Source organism: Notolepis coatsorum (assembly GCF_963971535.1).
Source record: "Notolepis coatsorum genome assembly, contig: SCAFFOLD_604, whole genome shotgun sequence".
Classification (NCBI taxonomy): domain Eukaryota; kingdom Metazoa; phylum Chordata; class Actinopteri; order Aulopiformes; family Paralepididae; genus Notolepis; species Notolepis coatsorum.
Genome location: NW_028170017.1, coordinates 45001 through 63634, shown reverse-complemented (window position 1 = coordinate 63634; position 18634 = coordinate 45001). Strand labels below are relative to the sequence as shown.

At 45.1% G+C, this 18634-nt stretch overlaps 1 protein-coding gene across 1 annotated transcript in view; it reads left to right on the top strand.

Annotated features, from left to right (window-relative positions):
• Positions 1–18634, top strand: part of LOC311248627 (neuropilin-2-like) — a gene marked incomplete at both ends in the record, with an annotated part of 102502 nt that overhangs the window by 55618 nt on the left and 28250 nt on the right. The window contains one exon of the mRNA XM_084339483.1: positions 5315–5496. Within this exon, the coding sequence (XP_084195609.1) occupies positions 5315–5496 (182 nt within the window). The remainder of the gene's footprint in view (positions 1–5314; positions 5497–18634) is intronic.

Here is an 18634-nt window from a genome sequence, read left to right as displayed (position 1 = left end):
GGGCTTTTGCGGCAAACTGTTCCATAGCATACCCCTTCAATTGATCATGACAAATCCTCTCTTACCTTGACGATTAAAAGGCCTCCATAATTTAGTAAATAGTATCCCCATGGCATGGTGCTGAGCTGTAGCCAGCTAGCGTTGATGCTATCCAATGCTAACAACATTAGCTAAATAGCTAACCAACTAACCAACTAAATACAATAAGACAGTGGTATCCTGAGGTAACGTTAAATACAGACAGCGTTTGCTAGTCGAAAGGACTGGACACACACACGGACAAGTTAAACATCAATAAATACATTTATTACAACACAGGTAGTTTGAGCTGCCTCCGACCGCACCACCGGGCTATTATATTATATACGGCTTTGAGCTCTCTCTCTCCTGCCGATTAAAATCCACAGCTCTTCCTCCTCCTCATCACCGGCTGCCTGTGAAGCTGCACTCGCGCCGCGGCCCGCGGTGTGTGTCTCTCCTATCAGTTGAAAACTAGCGTCAGCTCAAAAGCACAGAAACGGACACACAAGTTATCGAAAACAACGATCGACAACACTTCCGGTCGGTTTTCAAAATAAAAGAGCGAAAAACAGGAAAGACATTTATTTTGTAAATTTGTGGCACGCACTTATTATCTTGAGACGTTTTCGTTTTTACGGAAACCTTTTTTTTTTAAATGAAAACGAAACAAAAACGAAAAAGATCAAAATCGTTTTAGTCTGGACAAGGCCTCAATGTCGGCCGAACTGAAGGATTTCACACTTGGCACAGATATGCATTCACACGCTACACAGTGATGTGATGACCCTTCCTTCTTTTATAGTTTCCTTGCCGATAACCACTTCGTAACCACAAAAAGCCTGATCTCTGTGCAGCAGAAGAGTAGATAGGAGCAGGAGGATGCTGTTCCTCTGTGACTTGTTTACAAGCTCCAGCAATAAGATGTCCATCTATTCAATTGTTGTTGATGTGTTTCTCATATATCAGCACATAGCGACCATTGTTTAGCAATTTCCCACATGGAGGAAAAACAGGCATTCCAAACAATCGATGAAAATAGCCTACCTATACAGTAAATTTCGCAGAGTAAATTTTACTCAAACTGAGTACATTTGACTCAAACTGAGTAAAATTTTACTCAGTTTGAGTAAAATGTACACAGTTTGAGTAAAATTTACTCTGCGAAATTTACTGTTATTTTCTTATTGAGTAAATCGCCACAAAAAGCTGAATTTCCTTTAGACACTTACTCAAACCAGAAAAGTTACCAGTTCAAACTCTCATTGAAATAGACAAGCCCACTAATGTGATTAAGAGTATTTTGTTCCACTCAAAATGTCATAAAAGTCGATTAGTCTGCCCTTAAATGAACCATGAAGTAATTTGGACGAAGCACGAGAAGTTGAGTCTAAAGTGTTACTGAATCACGGGGGCTAGGCGGGCGAGAGGGCCGGCGTGAGGCAAGTGAAAGTCAAGGCTGAGCGCCGTCATTCTCTCCTGACATCAAAGCAGTGTATACAGTACCGTTTAGACCTCTGTACAGTTGATACAAAGTCTGATCCTTCCATAGCCGCGTTGACCTTTTGCCTCCACAGAGTGTATCCTGGGCGAACGCAGGGGAAGATGTGAGACGCTGCATGTGATGGAGATTTAACGTTGTCATATATCTGAACGTGTAGCAATGCAACATGTGTTTCACCTCTTGTCTCCCCCCTTGTTTAACCCTTTCACTACCACACTAGCAAAGGGTTAAACATTTCACTGCGACGATACAGAAGGTCCTTTCACCTCCACGCGACAAAGGGTTACCCCTTTCACTACCACTTTACAGAAGGTTAACCTTTTCACTACACCACTACAGACGGTCAACCTTCTGTAGTGTGCTAGTGAAAGGGTTAAAGCAGATTTATCTCTTGTCGTCGTGCTACAAAGACACCGCAGCCCAAAGGAAACAGAGCCTTTATTGCTTTAGGAAGATGTCATTATTACATTATTATGTGATTTCCTTCATGAGCGACGTGAAGCGACGTAATGTGAATTAGTCGAGAGAGAGAGAGAGAGCGGGGAGTTGTTTTTTTCCTCTTGAACGTCCTGGGTGCCACCTCCCCGCCGCACTCAGTGCCTCCTGGCAGAGCTGTGATGTTGAAACGAAAAAACACCATTACTTATTCAGCCTTTTTTTCCTTTCGCTTGTGGTAAAGGTATATTCCGTTTTTAGGTTTCTATTTAACCTTTATATAACCAGAAAGGTCAATTAAGAGTTTATACAGTATATATATATATGTGTTGGTGCACTTTATTTTATTCTACTTTAGGAAGGAAGGCGTAGATCTGTAACATATCTAACATATCTAGAGATCTATGATGTGACCTTATGTACAATACAAAGGGGGAAAAGTGTATATTGTAATCAATTCCATGTTCATGAAATGCATGTAATGCTGCAATACAAATTACAAGTATTGATAGTATTAGATTAATATTAACACTTTGATTGCCTAAGGCTAAATTCATGATATACCATAGGTTGCCAGCTCTATTTGTCTATGTAGAAGTTCCCCTTCTTTGCAGGGCTATAACTTTTTAAATTCTATTGCTAAATTGCCATTATTAGGGCCCATTCAATGTCCTATATGTATTGTTCAGGGTGTATGAACGTTAAACTTTTTCATTCACATATTCATACTAAAATATGATCTAAAGTATAAGTATGTTTTCATCACTTTCTGCAGCTTTCTCCAGAACGTGATTTATAGCCCCAAATGCATTATATTGATGATCAAATACAGTTTGATAGCAATCGGCGCGATATAAAAAAATCCAACTGGACGGACTTCTGGAAGTTACTACATGTAATCTGATGTTGACCGGATGGCCGAGGGGGCGTTTATAATTCCGTGGGCAGCGTTATACCATTCATCTAATGTGGGTCAAATGTTCATCATAGCAGTTAGTATCGTACACATTGAAAAATAACGCTGAATCTTACCGTATCTTCCTCGCGCCGTTGGGCGATGAGCGTGGAACAGACATTTTCCTATTATGAGATATAGAAATATCCGGTCCATTTCCAGGTTGTATAATAATATATACGTCCAAATCATGTTGTTTTTTCGAGTTATTTGCAGCGATCGATGTTCACTGTGTGAAGACTGAGTCTCTCTAACACTAGCGAGTGCCCGGACCACATATGGAGTGAGTCCTGCCGGGTTAAAGGTAACATCCGTTTTTTCGATCTGCCGATCGGCCACCAGATGGCGGTCTTGAACCACTAGAGGATTGAGAGGAGATCACACTTGTGTCTCAGGGCCCCGGAAAGGAAATATGATTCCGATCACAGATTTTTGAAATATTGATATCAAAGACGAGTTACGGCGTCTTCGGCAACTTGAGCATGGCGGGGAAGGACGCCAAAAAGCGTCTTCCGGCAGTTAAAGTGTTAACAGAGACTATTATTCACATGTCATGGAGACTATTATTTCAAGATTCAAGAGATTTATTCGTCACATACATTTCTTTTTGGCCTACAGTGTGTTTGTGTGCGAGAGAGTGCAAGTGAGGATGTGTGGTGTGTGTGTGTGTGTGTGTGTGTGTGTGTGTGTGTGTGTGTGTGTGTGTGTGTGTGTGTGTGTGTGTGTGTGTGTGTGTGTGTGTGGCCTAAGGGAAGAAGCTGAGCCTGAGTCTCTCTGTTCTTGCTGCATGTATGCAGAGGCACTTGCCTGACCGCAGCAGCTTGAACAGGCTGTTGTTGGGGTGGTGAGGGTCCTTCATTATTCTGCAGGCTCTGGATTTGCACCTCCTGTTATATAAGTCCTGCAGGGGTGGTAGTGCAATACCCGTAGTCCGCTCTGCTGAGCGCACCACTCTCTGTAGGGCCTTCCTGTCCTGGGCAGTGCAGTTGCCAAACCAGGCAGTGATGTTCCAAGTCAGGATGCTCTCCACAGCCCCAGAGTAGAAGGACTGGAGTATCTTCCCTGATACTCTGCATTTCCTAAGTTATCTCAGGCGCTGCTTCACCTTTTTAACACAGTGTCTGTGTCAGGGTTTCCGTTAGAAAAAATTGTTGCCGGTCTCAGGGTCCGGTAGATTTTTATCTACCGGTCAAATGAGAGAAATTCCGGTCAGAGTTTATTGAGCTTAAAAACAACAGGCTATATAAAGAATGACATCCTCAAGGCATGTAGATTTATAATATTTTAACTTAAAGCTAGGCTACTTTTGCGTATACAGTCATTATATTCCAAATAAAATAAGTCCAGAGACTCCGTGCTGCTGCCGACTTTAAATCAAATAGACCTGTGTCTGTGGGCAGTCGGCCCGACATTAATAAACAGCAGTCTGTTATAATCACATTTATGAGCTAACGAATTCCGTTATATTGGACATTTGTATTAATTATATCAAGCGAAGAACTGAGAAATTTGGCAGAGAGACGGCAACATTATCGTGGGTTTGCGTGATCGTGATGTATATCTCCACCTAGTCCCAACGACTTGGTGCTGGTCATAATGTCCGGTGAAAACAACTCCCTCCAAGCACAACTTGACCACCCGAACCGTACCAAAACAGGCCAAAATTAAATAGCCCATGCGACGAACGATTCATTACATTCGTTTCATCGTTGCTCCACCAAGCAGCCGGTCCAACAATATCAGCGCGAGCGCCGCAGTTAGTTTGCAAGAAGCATCCAGCTGCAGACCCGCAGAGCAGCTTTCCAGGTCTGGGGACCGCACTGTGCCAGCAAAGCTGGTGGGTTCTGTGGGTCTGCAGCTGCATGCCTTCCGCAAATCCAGCAGCAAGCTCTCGCTGAGCGAAGCAACGACAACAAACGCAATGATTGTTTCGTTCATCGCATAGGCCACTCAACTCCAGCCCATCCAAATACAATTCAAATAATCAAACTGTGCCCAGAGGGAACTATTTTCACCGGACACTATGACCGGAGAGATTAAATTTGTCGGACTTCAACAGATTTTGCCAGTCAAATACCGGTAATTACCGGCTAACGGAAACGCTGGTCTGTGTGTGTTCTCCATGTCAGGTCCTCTGTGATGTGGACTTCCAGGTACTTAACCTGTCATAGAGACTATTATTCACCTGTCATAGAGACTATTATTCCAGAGTGCAAGAGACTCTGATGAATTGAGATATATCTCAATAATAATAATAAAAAAAGTCACAACTTAAGCAAAGCCTGTGACCTGTGGTTCTCTTCAGCCTGTCTCTTAAAATGGCTGTTCATTATTGCAGATGTCAGCAGTATTTGTGAATGGCTTCTTCACTCGGGCTAACGATGACACCCTTCTCTGTTCAGGTACGACTACATCGAGATCCATGACGGTAACTCTGAGTCAGCTGACCTGCTGGGAAAGCACTGCAGCAACATCGCTCCTGCACCAATCATATCGTCCGGACCCTCCCTGCATATCAAGTTTGTGTCCGACTACGCCCACCAGGGGGCCGGCTTCTCGCTGAGATACGAGATCTTTAAAACAGGTGAGTGGCACTTTTTTCTTCCCTAGATTCACGTGTTAAAAACGGGACTTTTTTGACTATTTTATATCAGAATCAGAAAGGTCTTTATTAGGTAGTTTACAAGGAATTTGATTTGGTCATTTGGTGCAACATTAACGGACAGACAATTAGACGGTAGAATAACATAGAAGGTTGAATAATATAAAATGGAATATAAACTAAATTTAAATAGAAGCACAATATAATATAATTATAAAATAAAATCGGCCAGGGCTGTACAATTGTGCACAATGTGATCAAGTATATATATGTTAAGTAAGTATATATGACTTCCTTCAATCTGTGGCACAAGTTAAGGTTTTGCAAAGAAACTCGTCCACATCTAATTCAAATTAGCACCTCCTTCACCTCTTTGTATTCGGTGGGTGTAGCAACACATTTTACAGTATTATTAGTTTCCTCCACTGCCTGGCTGCCCCACATCCAAGAGTAAAAGCACCTTCACAAACTGGGCAGAGCATTAGCTCCGCAGTGGACCCGCCGGGACCGTCCCGGCTCCCAAGGGCACAGCTAATTGATTCATCAAAGCTGATTCATTGCTCGTGTTCTCATTGTAACATTGTCGAGGGGGAAGACATTTTTGAACAGCTTGATTAGGCTTGTTAATTATTTAAGATTAAACAATACTAATCTAACTTAAACATGACTCAAACATGACTCAAACATGACGCAAACGTGGCATAAATGTGACTTAATCAAGATTTAAACGTGACTCATACATGATGCAAACGTGACATGATAAATGTGACTTAAACATGACTCAAACATGACTCAAATGTGACGCAAACGTGACTCAATCATGACTCGAACATGACTTTTGAGGCTGGAAAAGGTTAAAGTAAAACACAGCGGCATGAGCGATGACAGGTTTTCTGGATTGGGGCTTCAAGTCCCACAATGAGTTGGTCCAAGCTGCTGCAGGTAGTGTTGCCGTTCTACAGCCTCATGCACTGTGGCATTCATTCACATTCAACATCCATGAGTAGACATCTTTACAGCTATTATTACATGTATTACAAGCCAAGCAGCTGGTTAGACAGGCTTGACTGGGTGACCTAGAGCGTCGGTGTTGTGGTGTGTATGAGAGAGAGAGAGAGAGAGAGAGAGAGAGAGAGAGAGAGAGAGAGAGAGAGAGAGAGAGAGAGAGAGAGAGAGAGAGAGAGAGAGAGAGAGAGAGAGATAGAGAGAGAGAGGACAGAGAGAGAGAGAGAGAGAGAGAGAGAGAGAGAGAGAGAGAGAGAGACAGACAGACAGACAGACAGACAGACAGACAGACAAGAGAGAGAGAGAGAGAGAGAGATACATAGACATAGAGAAACAGACATAGACAGAGACGGGTCCCCTTGCGGCGTGACACCTTTCTCCTTCATGTGTGTGTGTGTGTGTGTGTGTGTGTGTGTGTGTGTGTGTGTGTGTGTGTGTGTGTGTGTGTGTGTGTGTGTGTGTGTGAATATATGTGTGTGTGTGTGTTGTGTGTGTGTGTGTGTGTGTGTGTGTGTGTGTGTGTGTGTGTGTGTGTGTGTGTGTGTGTGTGTGTGTGTGTGTGTGTGTGCGCGCGCGCGTGTGACACCGCTCTCCTTCATGCTGTGGCCGGTCAGCCAAAGCGAAACCGATTGAGATCAAGGACAGAGAGAGAGAGAGAGAGAGAGAGAGAGAGAGAGAGAGAGAGAGAGAGAGAGCGAGAGAGAGAGAGAGAGAGAGAGAGAGAGAGAGAGAGGGGGGGGTGAGAGAGAGAGAGAGAGGGGGTGAGAGAGAGAGGGAGAGAGAGGGAGGGGGTGAGAGAGATAGAGAGAGAAATAAAGAGAGATAGAAAGATAGAGAGAGATAGAGAGAGAGAGAGAGAGAGAGAGAGAGAGAGAGAGAGAGAGAGAGAGAGAGAGAGAGAGAGAGAGAGAGAGAGAGAGGAGGGGGTGAGAGAGAGAGGGACAGAGAGAAGAGAGAGAGAGAGAGAGAGAGAGAGAGAGAGAGAGAGAGAGAGAGAGGGAGGGAGGGGGTGAGAGAGAGGGACAGAGAGAGAGAGAGAGAGAGAGAGAGAGAGGGTCCTCGGGGGCCACTCCAAGGGCCATCTTGTCCCGTTCCCCCTGAAAGCATTCCTCACATGCTCGCTTAATTAAGTCCTGATCTCTGCTCCCCTGAGACACACACACATATAGACACACACACAGACATGCACACAAATGTATAGACACACACATACACACACACACACAGACAAGCAGGCACGCTTAACACACACATTTATAGACACACAGGCACAGACACACACATAATTATACATGAACACATGTACAGATGCACACACATGAACACGCACACACACACACGGTGAGGTTACTGACGCAACATGTACAACAGTGGTCAGTGTTTCTCACTCTGTAGTACCAGCATGTGTGTGTTTGTGTGAGAGATATAGAGATAGAGAGAGACACACACACACACAGAGAGAGAGAGAGAGAGAGAGAGAGAGAGAGAGAGAGAGAGAGAAGGAGAGAAAGAGAGAGAGAAAAGGAGAGGCAGAGAGAGACACACAAAGAGAGAGCGAGAGAGAGAGAGAGAGAAAAGTAGAGGCAGAGAGAGAGCGATAGAGAGAGATAGGAGAGAGAGATAGGAGAGATACAGAGAGAGAGAGAGAAAGAGAGGAAGACAGAGGGCGAGAGAGAGAGATGGTCCTCACGCTGGCTCAGGCTCTGATAGACTTCAACACTGCCAGCATCTTACATGGTTAATTACATGCCGGTTAAGCTAGTCTCTGATCAGGCTGTCCTCACGCATTAGCTAACGGTATCTTCCAGGACACTCCTTCCCTTTACGGCTCATCGCTTCCTCCGCGTAACACGCGGAACGCATTCCGTCACGTGAAAACATCCACCGAATTACTCCAATTTTGGTCTTTCTGATGTTTTATTGAATTTGTTAGCTGCGACCAGCAACTCTATACTTTGCTCTGTTGCTCGGCCCACAAGAATGTCCCCACCCTCTGGCATCCACAGTCCTCATCCATGGAGGTCAAGTGTGTGTCACTCTTGTTTCATAGTAGTTCTTGAAAAGCACTTAATAAATCAAATTATTATTATTATTATTATTAAATCCCATGCAGGATGTTGGTGTCACTGGCTAGGCGATAACACCAAAGACCACATCACACATTTCCCTGGTCATGATTTATTTGAAGACAGGAAACCTCACACTGCCCAACAAGACTTAATGCAATACTAAATACTAGTATTTCATTAAGTCCTCATGTAAAATAGATATAAAATAGTGCACCTGTTGCTGATCTGACACCAAAGATGATGATGTCTTGTTTTTATATTTAGGTGCAAAATTGAGGCCACTGTCGCAATTAACTAAATATACAAAAATATCTAAATTGCAGCCGCTACACTTTCAAGTTGATTTCTTCCAAAACTGTTTGCTGAAACTTTCCAAAAAGTAATAGCAACTTGAGTAGGAGCAGGCCTGTTGTAGCTAGTAGTATATTATTTGATAAATAAAGACAGGCTTGTAGCTAGTAGTATATTATTTAATAAATAAAGACAGGCTTGTAGCTAGGAGTATATTATTTAATAAATAAAGACAGGCTTGTAGCTAGGAGTATATTACTTGATAAATAAAGCTTGTAGCTAGTATATCATTCGGTCACAAACCATCAACATTCAAATGTTATTTCATGGATGCATTTGTTGAATTGATACGGTAGCTTAGGCAACTGTCACCAAAGATTCACAGTTGAATAGAAAACGAAGACTCCAGTTTATAGGCTACGCTGCTCTCCCCCAAAGCCCTCACCATTTCAACCACATTACATGCTAACTTTAGTCTCATTACATGCTTCAAAGCAAGTTAACTTTTTGGTTGCTTATTAGATAATAATAATACTAATAATAATACTAATAATAATACTAATAATAATAATAATAATAATAATAAACTTTATTTGTATAGCACACATAGAAGAATTGCAGCTCAAAGTGCTTCACAGCAGCAAAAAAGACACAGAAATGACCACAAAATTGGCAGATCAAGGGCAATGCATAAAGAGTAGACTGTTATGGTTTGTAACTGACCCCAATCGCACAACACAAGACAGGTATGAGAGTAAGCCAAAACAGGGCATTTATTTATTACATAACAAAAAGCGGCACAGTCCCTTTAAGGGAGAACAAAAAAACACTAGTCAAAGAAATATGGAAAATGCGGCACTGTGCCTTTAAGAGGCGAACAGGCTAAGACTAAGGCTAAGGGACAGGGCCAGGGCTAAATGTCAAGGACCAGGACCAGGGGCACTGGAGAGGGGGACAGGGACAGAGGCCCGGAGAGGCGGGCTGGAGACAGGGACAGAGAACAGGGTTAAGGCCTTGGACAGGGCGAGGGCCAGAGCTGCTTACAGGGAAGAGGACAGGGTTCCGACGGCGGAGGCCTGGCACGGGGACAGGGGCCCGACGGCGGAGGCCTGGCACGGGAACAGGGGCCCGACGGCGGAGGCCTGGCACGGGGACAGGGGCCCGACGGTGGGGGCCTGGCACGGGAACAGGGGCCCGACAGCGGGGCCTGGCACGGAGATCCTCCTCCTCCTCTTCGGATGCTGCAGACGGGCAGCGCAGAACAAAGGGGGTCCCAGGGGACCGGGATGGGAACACGCCGTCCTCCCGTGGAATACTAGGGAGCGACGACGAGCCTGGGTCCAAGGGGAACGGGATGGGCACACGCCGTCCTCCCGTGGAATACTAGGGAGCGACGACGAGCCTCACCCCCAGGAACGAGGATCACGAAGAGACGCCTTCCTCCCGTGGAATCGGGAGCGATGACGAGCCGGCTTGACGTCTGGAGTGGGAACACTGGAAAACCTCCCATAGAGAATTAGAGAGCGAAGACGGTGTCCCACTCCAGGCAAACGCCGACAGGTGGTGATGGCTGGCACGTCGTCTCACGCCGGAGACGCGGCAGGTGATGGTAACGTACAGGATGGTAACGTACAGAACTCCATGAACACAGACACAGATACAGAGTCCAGAACACAGAATCCAGAACACAGAACGACCCGACCAAGACTGGAGGGGAGTCTGCAACCTATGTACTCTCCCGAGGTGATTGCAAACTCCCAACAGGTGCGTGAAGGTAGAGGATCAAGGATGTCCAAGGGTGGGGGCTGGTGAAGAGTAGAGGAGAGTAAATCATCGCAAGGGTGGGGGCTGGTGAAGAGTAGAGGAGAGTAGACAGGGAAAACACAGGAAAAGGTCCAGGGACAGGCGAATCCTCACAGTAGACGTAAAAGTAGGCATCAAATAATAAGCATAAAATTAGCATAAAATAGAAAGCAGCAAAATAGACAAAGTCAAGATAAGGCATAGGACATTAAATCATATCGTTTTTCATATTGGGATCTAACATCTTAATATGCCTCTTTGTTTACTCTTTGATTGTCACTGACACACATAAAATAGACATAAAATCATGAAATTGGCAGATACACATAAAAAAACAAAGTGCGTCAGCATAGCAGTATGTTAGATGTTTAGTTCTCTCAGAGCCGTAGGTCTTTCTCATACTCCGCCTTTTCCCCCATTCTAAGATGCATTATAGAATAATTTCAGTTCCGAATTACTTTACAGAACAGTTCTGAATTACTGAATCACAGAACAACAGCAATAAGTATGTATGCTTAAGGTTTTAGGCTATTCATTTTTAGCCACATTAAATAATAAGAAAGCCCAGAGAGCAGTACTTTGCTCTTAATACGTAATAGTTTCATTACAAAGTTCACACGGCAGGAAATATTGAATCAACTCAGTGGTGTCTGACAGTTCTATGGCAATTTTAAAATAGACACTAATAAAAGAGTGAAATCCGGACCTGGGTGCGACAGGTCTTTTGGAATGCCCCCTCTGGAATGCCCTCCCCAGCCACATCCAGACTGCCAACACCCTACTGTCCTTTAGAACGGCCCTCAAAACCCACCTTTTCACTCTTGCTTTCGACCATCAACTGTTTTTTGTTTTGTTTTGCAGACATAAGAATAGGCATAAAATAAAATAAGTACAATAACTACAGTGTTGCTCGAAAGCATGTGAACACCCCCGGAACAGTCCCCCGAACACCCCACACCTCAATCCCCACCACATCCCCATCCAAGACACAGCCCCTGATAAAGCACGTCATGACCGAAGGAAAACACAAACAGCCCGCGTGCCACTCACACCGCCATGCACGGTGACGGGAGTGCCACCCCCACGGGCCGTCCCATTCCCCCCGGTCCTGGCGACCTCGCCACCATGAGGAAACCAGCGAACCCCACACCCCCAGCCCCAAAATCCACAGAGGAATGACACGTCACACGCCCCAGGACCTGCAGCCACAACAAAGGAGCCAGCGCAGCAAGGCAAACACTCAAGCAGACAGACACAACAGCGGTCAGAAGACATGCAGCACCATGGACGGTCCGATACGACACCGGGACCGCCTGGGACACCCCAAAACACCACAGAGGCCGCAGCGAGCCCCCCACACATTTTACCATGCATTTCTTTAAACTTTATGTACACTATACCTGTTATGTCTTATTACTCTTATTACTTGTATTATTGCACAATCGCTGCGGGCACGACCACCCGCATTTCACTGTATGCCTTGTATGCCGTGACAAATAAAAACTCTTGACTCTTGACTCTTGACGCAAGGAATCCCCAAAACGCCAGCGAACCGAGGGAGCCCAATGATGAAAACCAACCAAAATCCATGAAAGCACACGCAAGAGACCATTAGGCCTACCCAACTCCAGGAAAGGTCCAGCCGAAGCCATAGGTGTCATAGGCTGCAACCAAACCCCCCCCAGACCTCCCCCAGAGTCCAACACCAGCCTCCTGCACGCACCCCGACGGACAGTCCCCACCACTGAACACACCTAACTCACTGACACCCCAGCGACCCCCCGCATGAAGAACCCACCACAACCCCCACAGCACCCCAAAGCACACCAAAGGTCCCAGATGGACACATTATTAGCTTAGCTTCCATTACTGTCTGGCTGTCAGTGCTATTGGTTCCAGTGTACAGCCTACCAGTGTACAGTATTTGTATATACTTATACCCAGCTTGTGTGTGTGTGTGTGTGTGTGTGTGTGTGTGTGTGTGTGTGTGTGTGTGTGTGTGTGTGTGTGTGTGTGCGTGTGTGTGTGTGTGTGTGTGTGTGTGCGTGCGTGTGTGTGCGTGTGTGTGTGTGTGTGTGTGGGTGTGCTTTAGTGTGTGTGTGTGGGTGTGTTTTAGTGTGTGTGCGTGTGTTTTAGTGTGTGTCCGTGTGTGTGTGGCCGTCTGCACTGTATTCATTCTGTGTGTGTGTGTGTCTGTGTGTCAGTGTGTCTGTGTGTGTGTGTGTGTGTGTGTGGAGATAATGGTGGAACCATTTGTAGTGTTGAGGCTGTTGCCATACCGTCAACAGCATCTTGTTAAGCGGGGAGGTACAACAGAATGTCTGCCTGCGTGGGTGGCCACATTTTTATGTGTGTGTGTGTGGTTTTCTTTCTGTATTTGCGTACATGTGTATCTCAGTGTACGCAAGTGTGCACACCATTTTTACGTGTGTCAGAGCGTGCATGTGTGTCCATTCGTTTGTGCACATGTGAATGTCTGAGTGTGTGTTTGTCCATGCATGCATAAGCACCTCTCTGTGTGTGTTCACGTGTATGTGCGTGCACAGGTTTGTGTGTGTGTTCGTGTGCACATGTTTTTAGGTGTGTCTGTGTGTGTTTGCTGTGTGTGTGTGTGAGTGTGCGTGTGCGTGTGAGTGTGTGTGTGTGCGTGTGAGTGTGTGTGTGTGTGTGTGTTTGCTGTGTGTGTTTGCTGTGTGGGTGTAGTATGTGTTCTAAATCCCAGTTTATGTGAATAATGTGAGTATATAACTATCTACAGTATCTGTTTCTACACAGAGATGGCAAGTAATCTACCCTCCATCCCGCCATCCCTCCACCTCCATCCCTCTACCTCCATCCCTCCATCCTCCATCCCTCTACCTCCATCCCTCTACCTCCATCCATCTATCTCCATCCCTCTACCTGCATCCCTCTACCTTCATCCCTCCATCCCTCTACCTTCATCCCTCCATCCCTCTACCTTAATCCCTCCATCCCCCATCCCTCTACCTTCATCCCTCTACCTTCATCCATCCATCCCTCTACCTGCATCCCTCTACCTTCATCCCTCCATCCCTCTACCTTCATCCCTCCATCCCTCTACCTTCATCCCTCCATCCCCCATCCCTCTACCTTCATCCCTCTACCTTCATCCATCCATCCCTCTACCCTCCATCCCCTCATCCCTCCATCCTTCCATCCATCCACATCTCTACCCTCCATCTCTCCATCCTCTATCCCTCTACCCTCCCTCCCACCATCTTCCATCCCTCTACCTTCATCCCTCCATCCTCTATCCCTCTACCCTTCATCCCTCCATCCTTCCATCCCTCCACACATCTACCCTACATCCCCTCATCCCTCCATCCTTCCATCCCTCCACACCTCTACCATCCATCCCTCCATCCTTCCATCCCTCCACACCTCTACCATCCATCCCTCCATCCCTCCATCCTTCCATCCCTCCACACCTCTACCATCCATCCCTCCATCCCTCCATCCTTCCATCCCTCCACACCTCTACCATCCATCCCTCCATCCTTCCATCCCTCCACACCTCTACCATCCATCCCTCCATCCCTCCATCCTTCCATCCCTCCACACAGTAGAGAACTTAAAGTTGTGCATGACTGGGTAGTATGTAATAGACTTGTCCTTAATATCTCCAAGACTAAATGTATTGTGCTGGGAACAAGGCACAGGTTATCTACAAATCCAAAGCTTCATTTAAACTTGTGTAATACAGCAGTTCAACAAGTTGAAAGTACTAAACTCCTTGGAGTGATGCTGGATTGCACTCTGTCTTGGTCTCAGCATATTAATTATATTGTTTTAAAAATGGGAAGATCAATTGGTATTTCCAGGAAATGTGCTTCTTTTGTTGCCCGTCCCCTTTTATGTCAGATAGTGCAAAGTTTAGTTTTATGTCATCTTGACTATTGCTCTGCGATGTGGTCATCTGCTGCCAGTGGTGACCTCAGGAAGCTCCAGGTGGTCCAGAACAGGGCAGCACGGTTGGTACTGGGCTGCTCACTAAGGTCTAATGTGAGCCGTATGCATGCCCGCCTCTCTTGGCTTAACGTTGAAAATAGATTGTCTTTTAATATACTTGTGCTGTTCAAGTTGGTCATGAGCAGTAAAACTCCTGTTTTTATACATAATCAGATTGTTTTTAGTAATACTGTGCACGAGCATTACACTAGAGCAGGGGTCGCCAATTAGATTTGCCCACGGGCCGAATTTTCCCCAAGCCATTGTGTGGCGGGCCAATGATAAGTGAACATTTTTTAACTGTAAAAAAAAAACGACATATACATGTTTGCACTGTCTTTTTTCTATTATAAAGTGCCTCTCAGACAGTGCATTACACATGAACAGATCAGTAATTTGATTTTAATGCAGGTGCTCGCATTATAAATCGAGATCAGTAGGGTGCATTTGATTTTAAGCACCACAGCGGGTGTATTATACATCGAATGTATTATTATTATTATTATTAAAACACAACACTCACCGGCATAATGCAGGCAGCCCTGCCCTGGACTTGATATTGTTTCTGCTTCGGTCCTCCAAAATCCATGTTAATAACATGTTAAATGTCCACTCGCGTTGAATGCCCACCCAACTTGAACAGTTGCTTGCTCGTGTTGCCATGTCAACAAGCGAGAGTCACCGGTTGCTTATTGCAAGAGTTACCTGTTGCGATAAACCCGTATTTTAAGAATGACACCTGTTTATTAAAATAAGCTTTATAGGTCGTAAGCTCCTCTTCTGGCTCATCATATTTCCCCGTTGCATTGCAAAGAAGTTATTCAAAGACGTTTGTTTTGTTTTTGCAAACGTTCGCTCGCCTCGCCGGCATGCCAAACGCAGAAGTGAAAGTGAAATTCCATTGGTTCTCCCAGTCCATGTGACCATTTCTAGCATTTCAATTGGCTATAGTGACAGCCATAGATATGATGAATAGATAGATACAGCTTCAAAAGACACTCTGGCGTCACAACGAGTGAATATTTCCTGCGCGTAAAAATTGTAACTGTAAAAAAAAAACGACATATACATGTTTGCACTGTCTTTTTTCTATTATAAAGTGCCTCTCAGACAGTGCATTACACATGAACAGATCAGTAATTTGATTTTAATGCAGGTGCTCGCATTATAAATCGAGATCAGTAGGGTGCATTTGATTTTAAGCACCACAGCGGGTGTATTATACATCGAATGTATTATTATTATTATTAAAACACAACACTCACCGGCATAATGCAGGCAGCCCTGCCCTGGACTTGATATTGTTTCTGCTTCGGTCCTCCAAAATCCATGTTAATAACATGTTAAATGTCCACTCGCGTTGAATGCCCACCCAACTTGAACAGTTGCTTGCTCGTGTTGCCATGTCAACAAGCGAGAGTCACCGGTTGCTTATTGCAAGAGTTACCTGTTGCGATAAACCCGTATTTTAAGAATGACACCTGTTTATTAAAATAAGCTTTATAGGTCGTAAGCTCCTCTTCTGGCTCATCATATTTCCCCGTTGCATTGCAAAGAAGTTATTCAAAGACGTTTGTTTTGTTTTTGCAAACGTTCGCTCGCCTCGCCGGCATGCCAAACGCGGAAGTGAAAGTGAAATTCCATTGGTTCTCCCAGTCCATGTGACCATTTCTAGCATTTCAATTGGCTATAGTGACAGCCATAGATATGATGAATAGATAGATACAGCTTCAAAAGACACTCTGGCGTCACAACGAGTGAATATTTCCTGCGCGTAAAATAAACATCATATTCTCAAAATAACCTGACGGGCCAGAAATTATTGCTGGCGGGCCCATTTCGGCCCGCGGGCCGCCTATTGCCGATCCCTGCACTAGAGGTTCCAGTAGTGGGCAGCTTGAATTGCCAGGTCCTAGAACCAGCGCTTTGGGGAGATCTTTTATTTTTAGAGCATTAACTCTTTGGAATGGCCTGCCTCGGAACCTCTGCTGCATTTACAGTAGATTCACTTTTAAAAAGAATCTTAAATTGTTTTTAAATTGTTTTTAACACTGTAAAGTAATTTTTTGTTTTTGTTTTACACTAATGTAATTTTAGCTATCTTAATTGTTACAGTAGGTTCATTATGCATTGTGTGCAGGGTCGTAGCTGGGGGGGGGGGTATTTTAGGATGATTCCAAGGGCCCAGCACTGAGGGGGGGGGCCCACATTTTTTTTTATTTTTTTTTACTAGACATCACTCAGGTGTATTATTGATGCTCTCATTGATACTATGTTTGTTTCTGAAGTGTGTGTGTGTGTGTGTGTGTGTGTGTGTGTGTGTGTGTGCAGGGAGCGAAATTTACTTTTTGACTCACCGGCCAGTGGCGGGTAGATGGGAAGAATCTACCCGCCAAGCATATTTCTTACCTGCCAACTTTTTTTTGATAAAAAAAAAATGTATTATTATTTTATATAATTTTTTTTTTTAAATAAAATATATATATTATATAATCATACTTGTGATTGTGTTATCTGCGAGACATCGCCACCTCGCTGTCTGCAAACAGCTCCACTGTCTGTGTGTATACTCGAGTGGCCTCCAGCTCCAGCAAGGATTCTCCGGCGCTGCAGCTGGACCCTAAACGCTACATTCAGCATGCAAAAGGATTCTCCTGAGCTACAGCTGGACCCTATCAGCAGCCCTCACTCATGCGATGTAAGCCAGGGACTCGAATACGCATGTTGTTGTTGTAGGACATTGATGCCAGGAGCTATCTGTAGCTACTGCTGGATGGCGTTGGGACAACGCCTCAGTGAACTATTTAGTTTACTGCGACATTTCGTAGTGACTAGTGAGCTACCTAGCCAACGGAGGTATTATTTACTGGACTATTGCTGGAGGATTTGTTGATGTCTGGAGCTATCAGTAGCTAGCCGGCTGGATAACGTTACACAATGCCTCATGTATTAAACTAAGTGAATAGTTGACTGGGTCATTTTGTAACGGTAGCTAACGTTATCTCACGAAGGTCCCACACTGACTAGACTAACGTCACGGTGAGGCAATAGCCTCTGTTTACATGCAGGCATACAGGGGTAGGAGCAGCAGCAGCAGTGCTAACTAACGTCACGGTGACTCGGAGGCAATAGCCTCTGTTTACATGCAGGCATACAGAAATAGGTGGGGAAGGGGTAGCAGCAGCAGCAGCAGCAGTGCGCGGTGCGCTGCATGTCTGTGCTGAGACAGCGAGTGAGAACTCCGCTAAAGAATTTGTATCATGATTTTCGGTTTTCACATGACTATTTGATTGCCCGCCACACGGCGGTCAGACCTCTCAGTGGGAGGCGCCAAACGTAAAAACTGAGCGCAAATGGCGGGTGGCGCTCTCTAGTTTCGGTCCCTGTGTGTGTGTGTGTGTGAGATATATAGAGAGAGAGGGGGGGCTTTGGTAGACTATTGCATTGGTCCATTCATTGAAGATGAACGCAATGCGACATCCTTTACTAGGCTCACCCACCAACAGTGCAGGTGCTGAACTGCTGATCCGAATGTATAGGTAAAAACCATATTATGCGTTTTCATCAATACAAATAATCTGGAGCTACACCCCTGATTGTGTGTACTGACTTTTAATAATTTTGTTTTCTGCAATAGTGATTGTTTTTGTATGTTTTTTTGTGTGTGGAGTGTGGACCCCTGGAAGACTAGCTGGTTGCTATCGCACCAGCTAATGGGGATCCCTAATAAAATAAAATCAAAATCACACATCTACCATGCATCCCTCCATCCCTCCATCCTTCCATCCCTCCACACATCTACCCTACATCCCCTCATCCCTCCATCCTTCCATCCTTCCATCCCTCCATCTCTCCACACATCTACCATGCATCCCTCCATCCCTCCACACCTCTACCCTTCATCCCTCCATCCTGTATACTAGTGCAGGGGGGGGGGTCTAAATCCTGTTATTGGGGTCTCTGTTCTGGGATAATGAGATGAT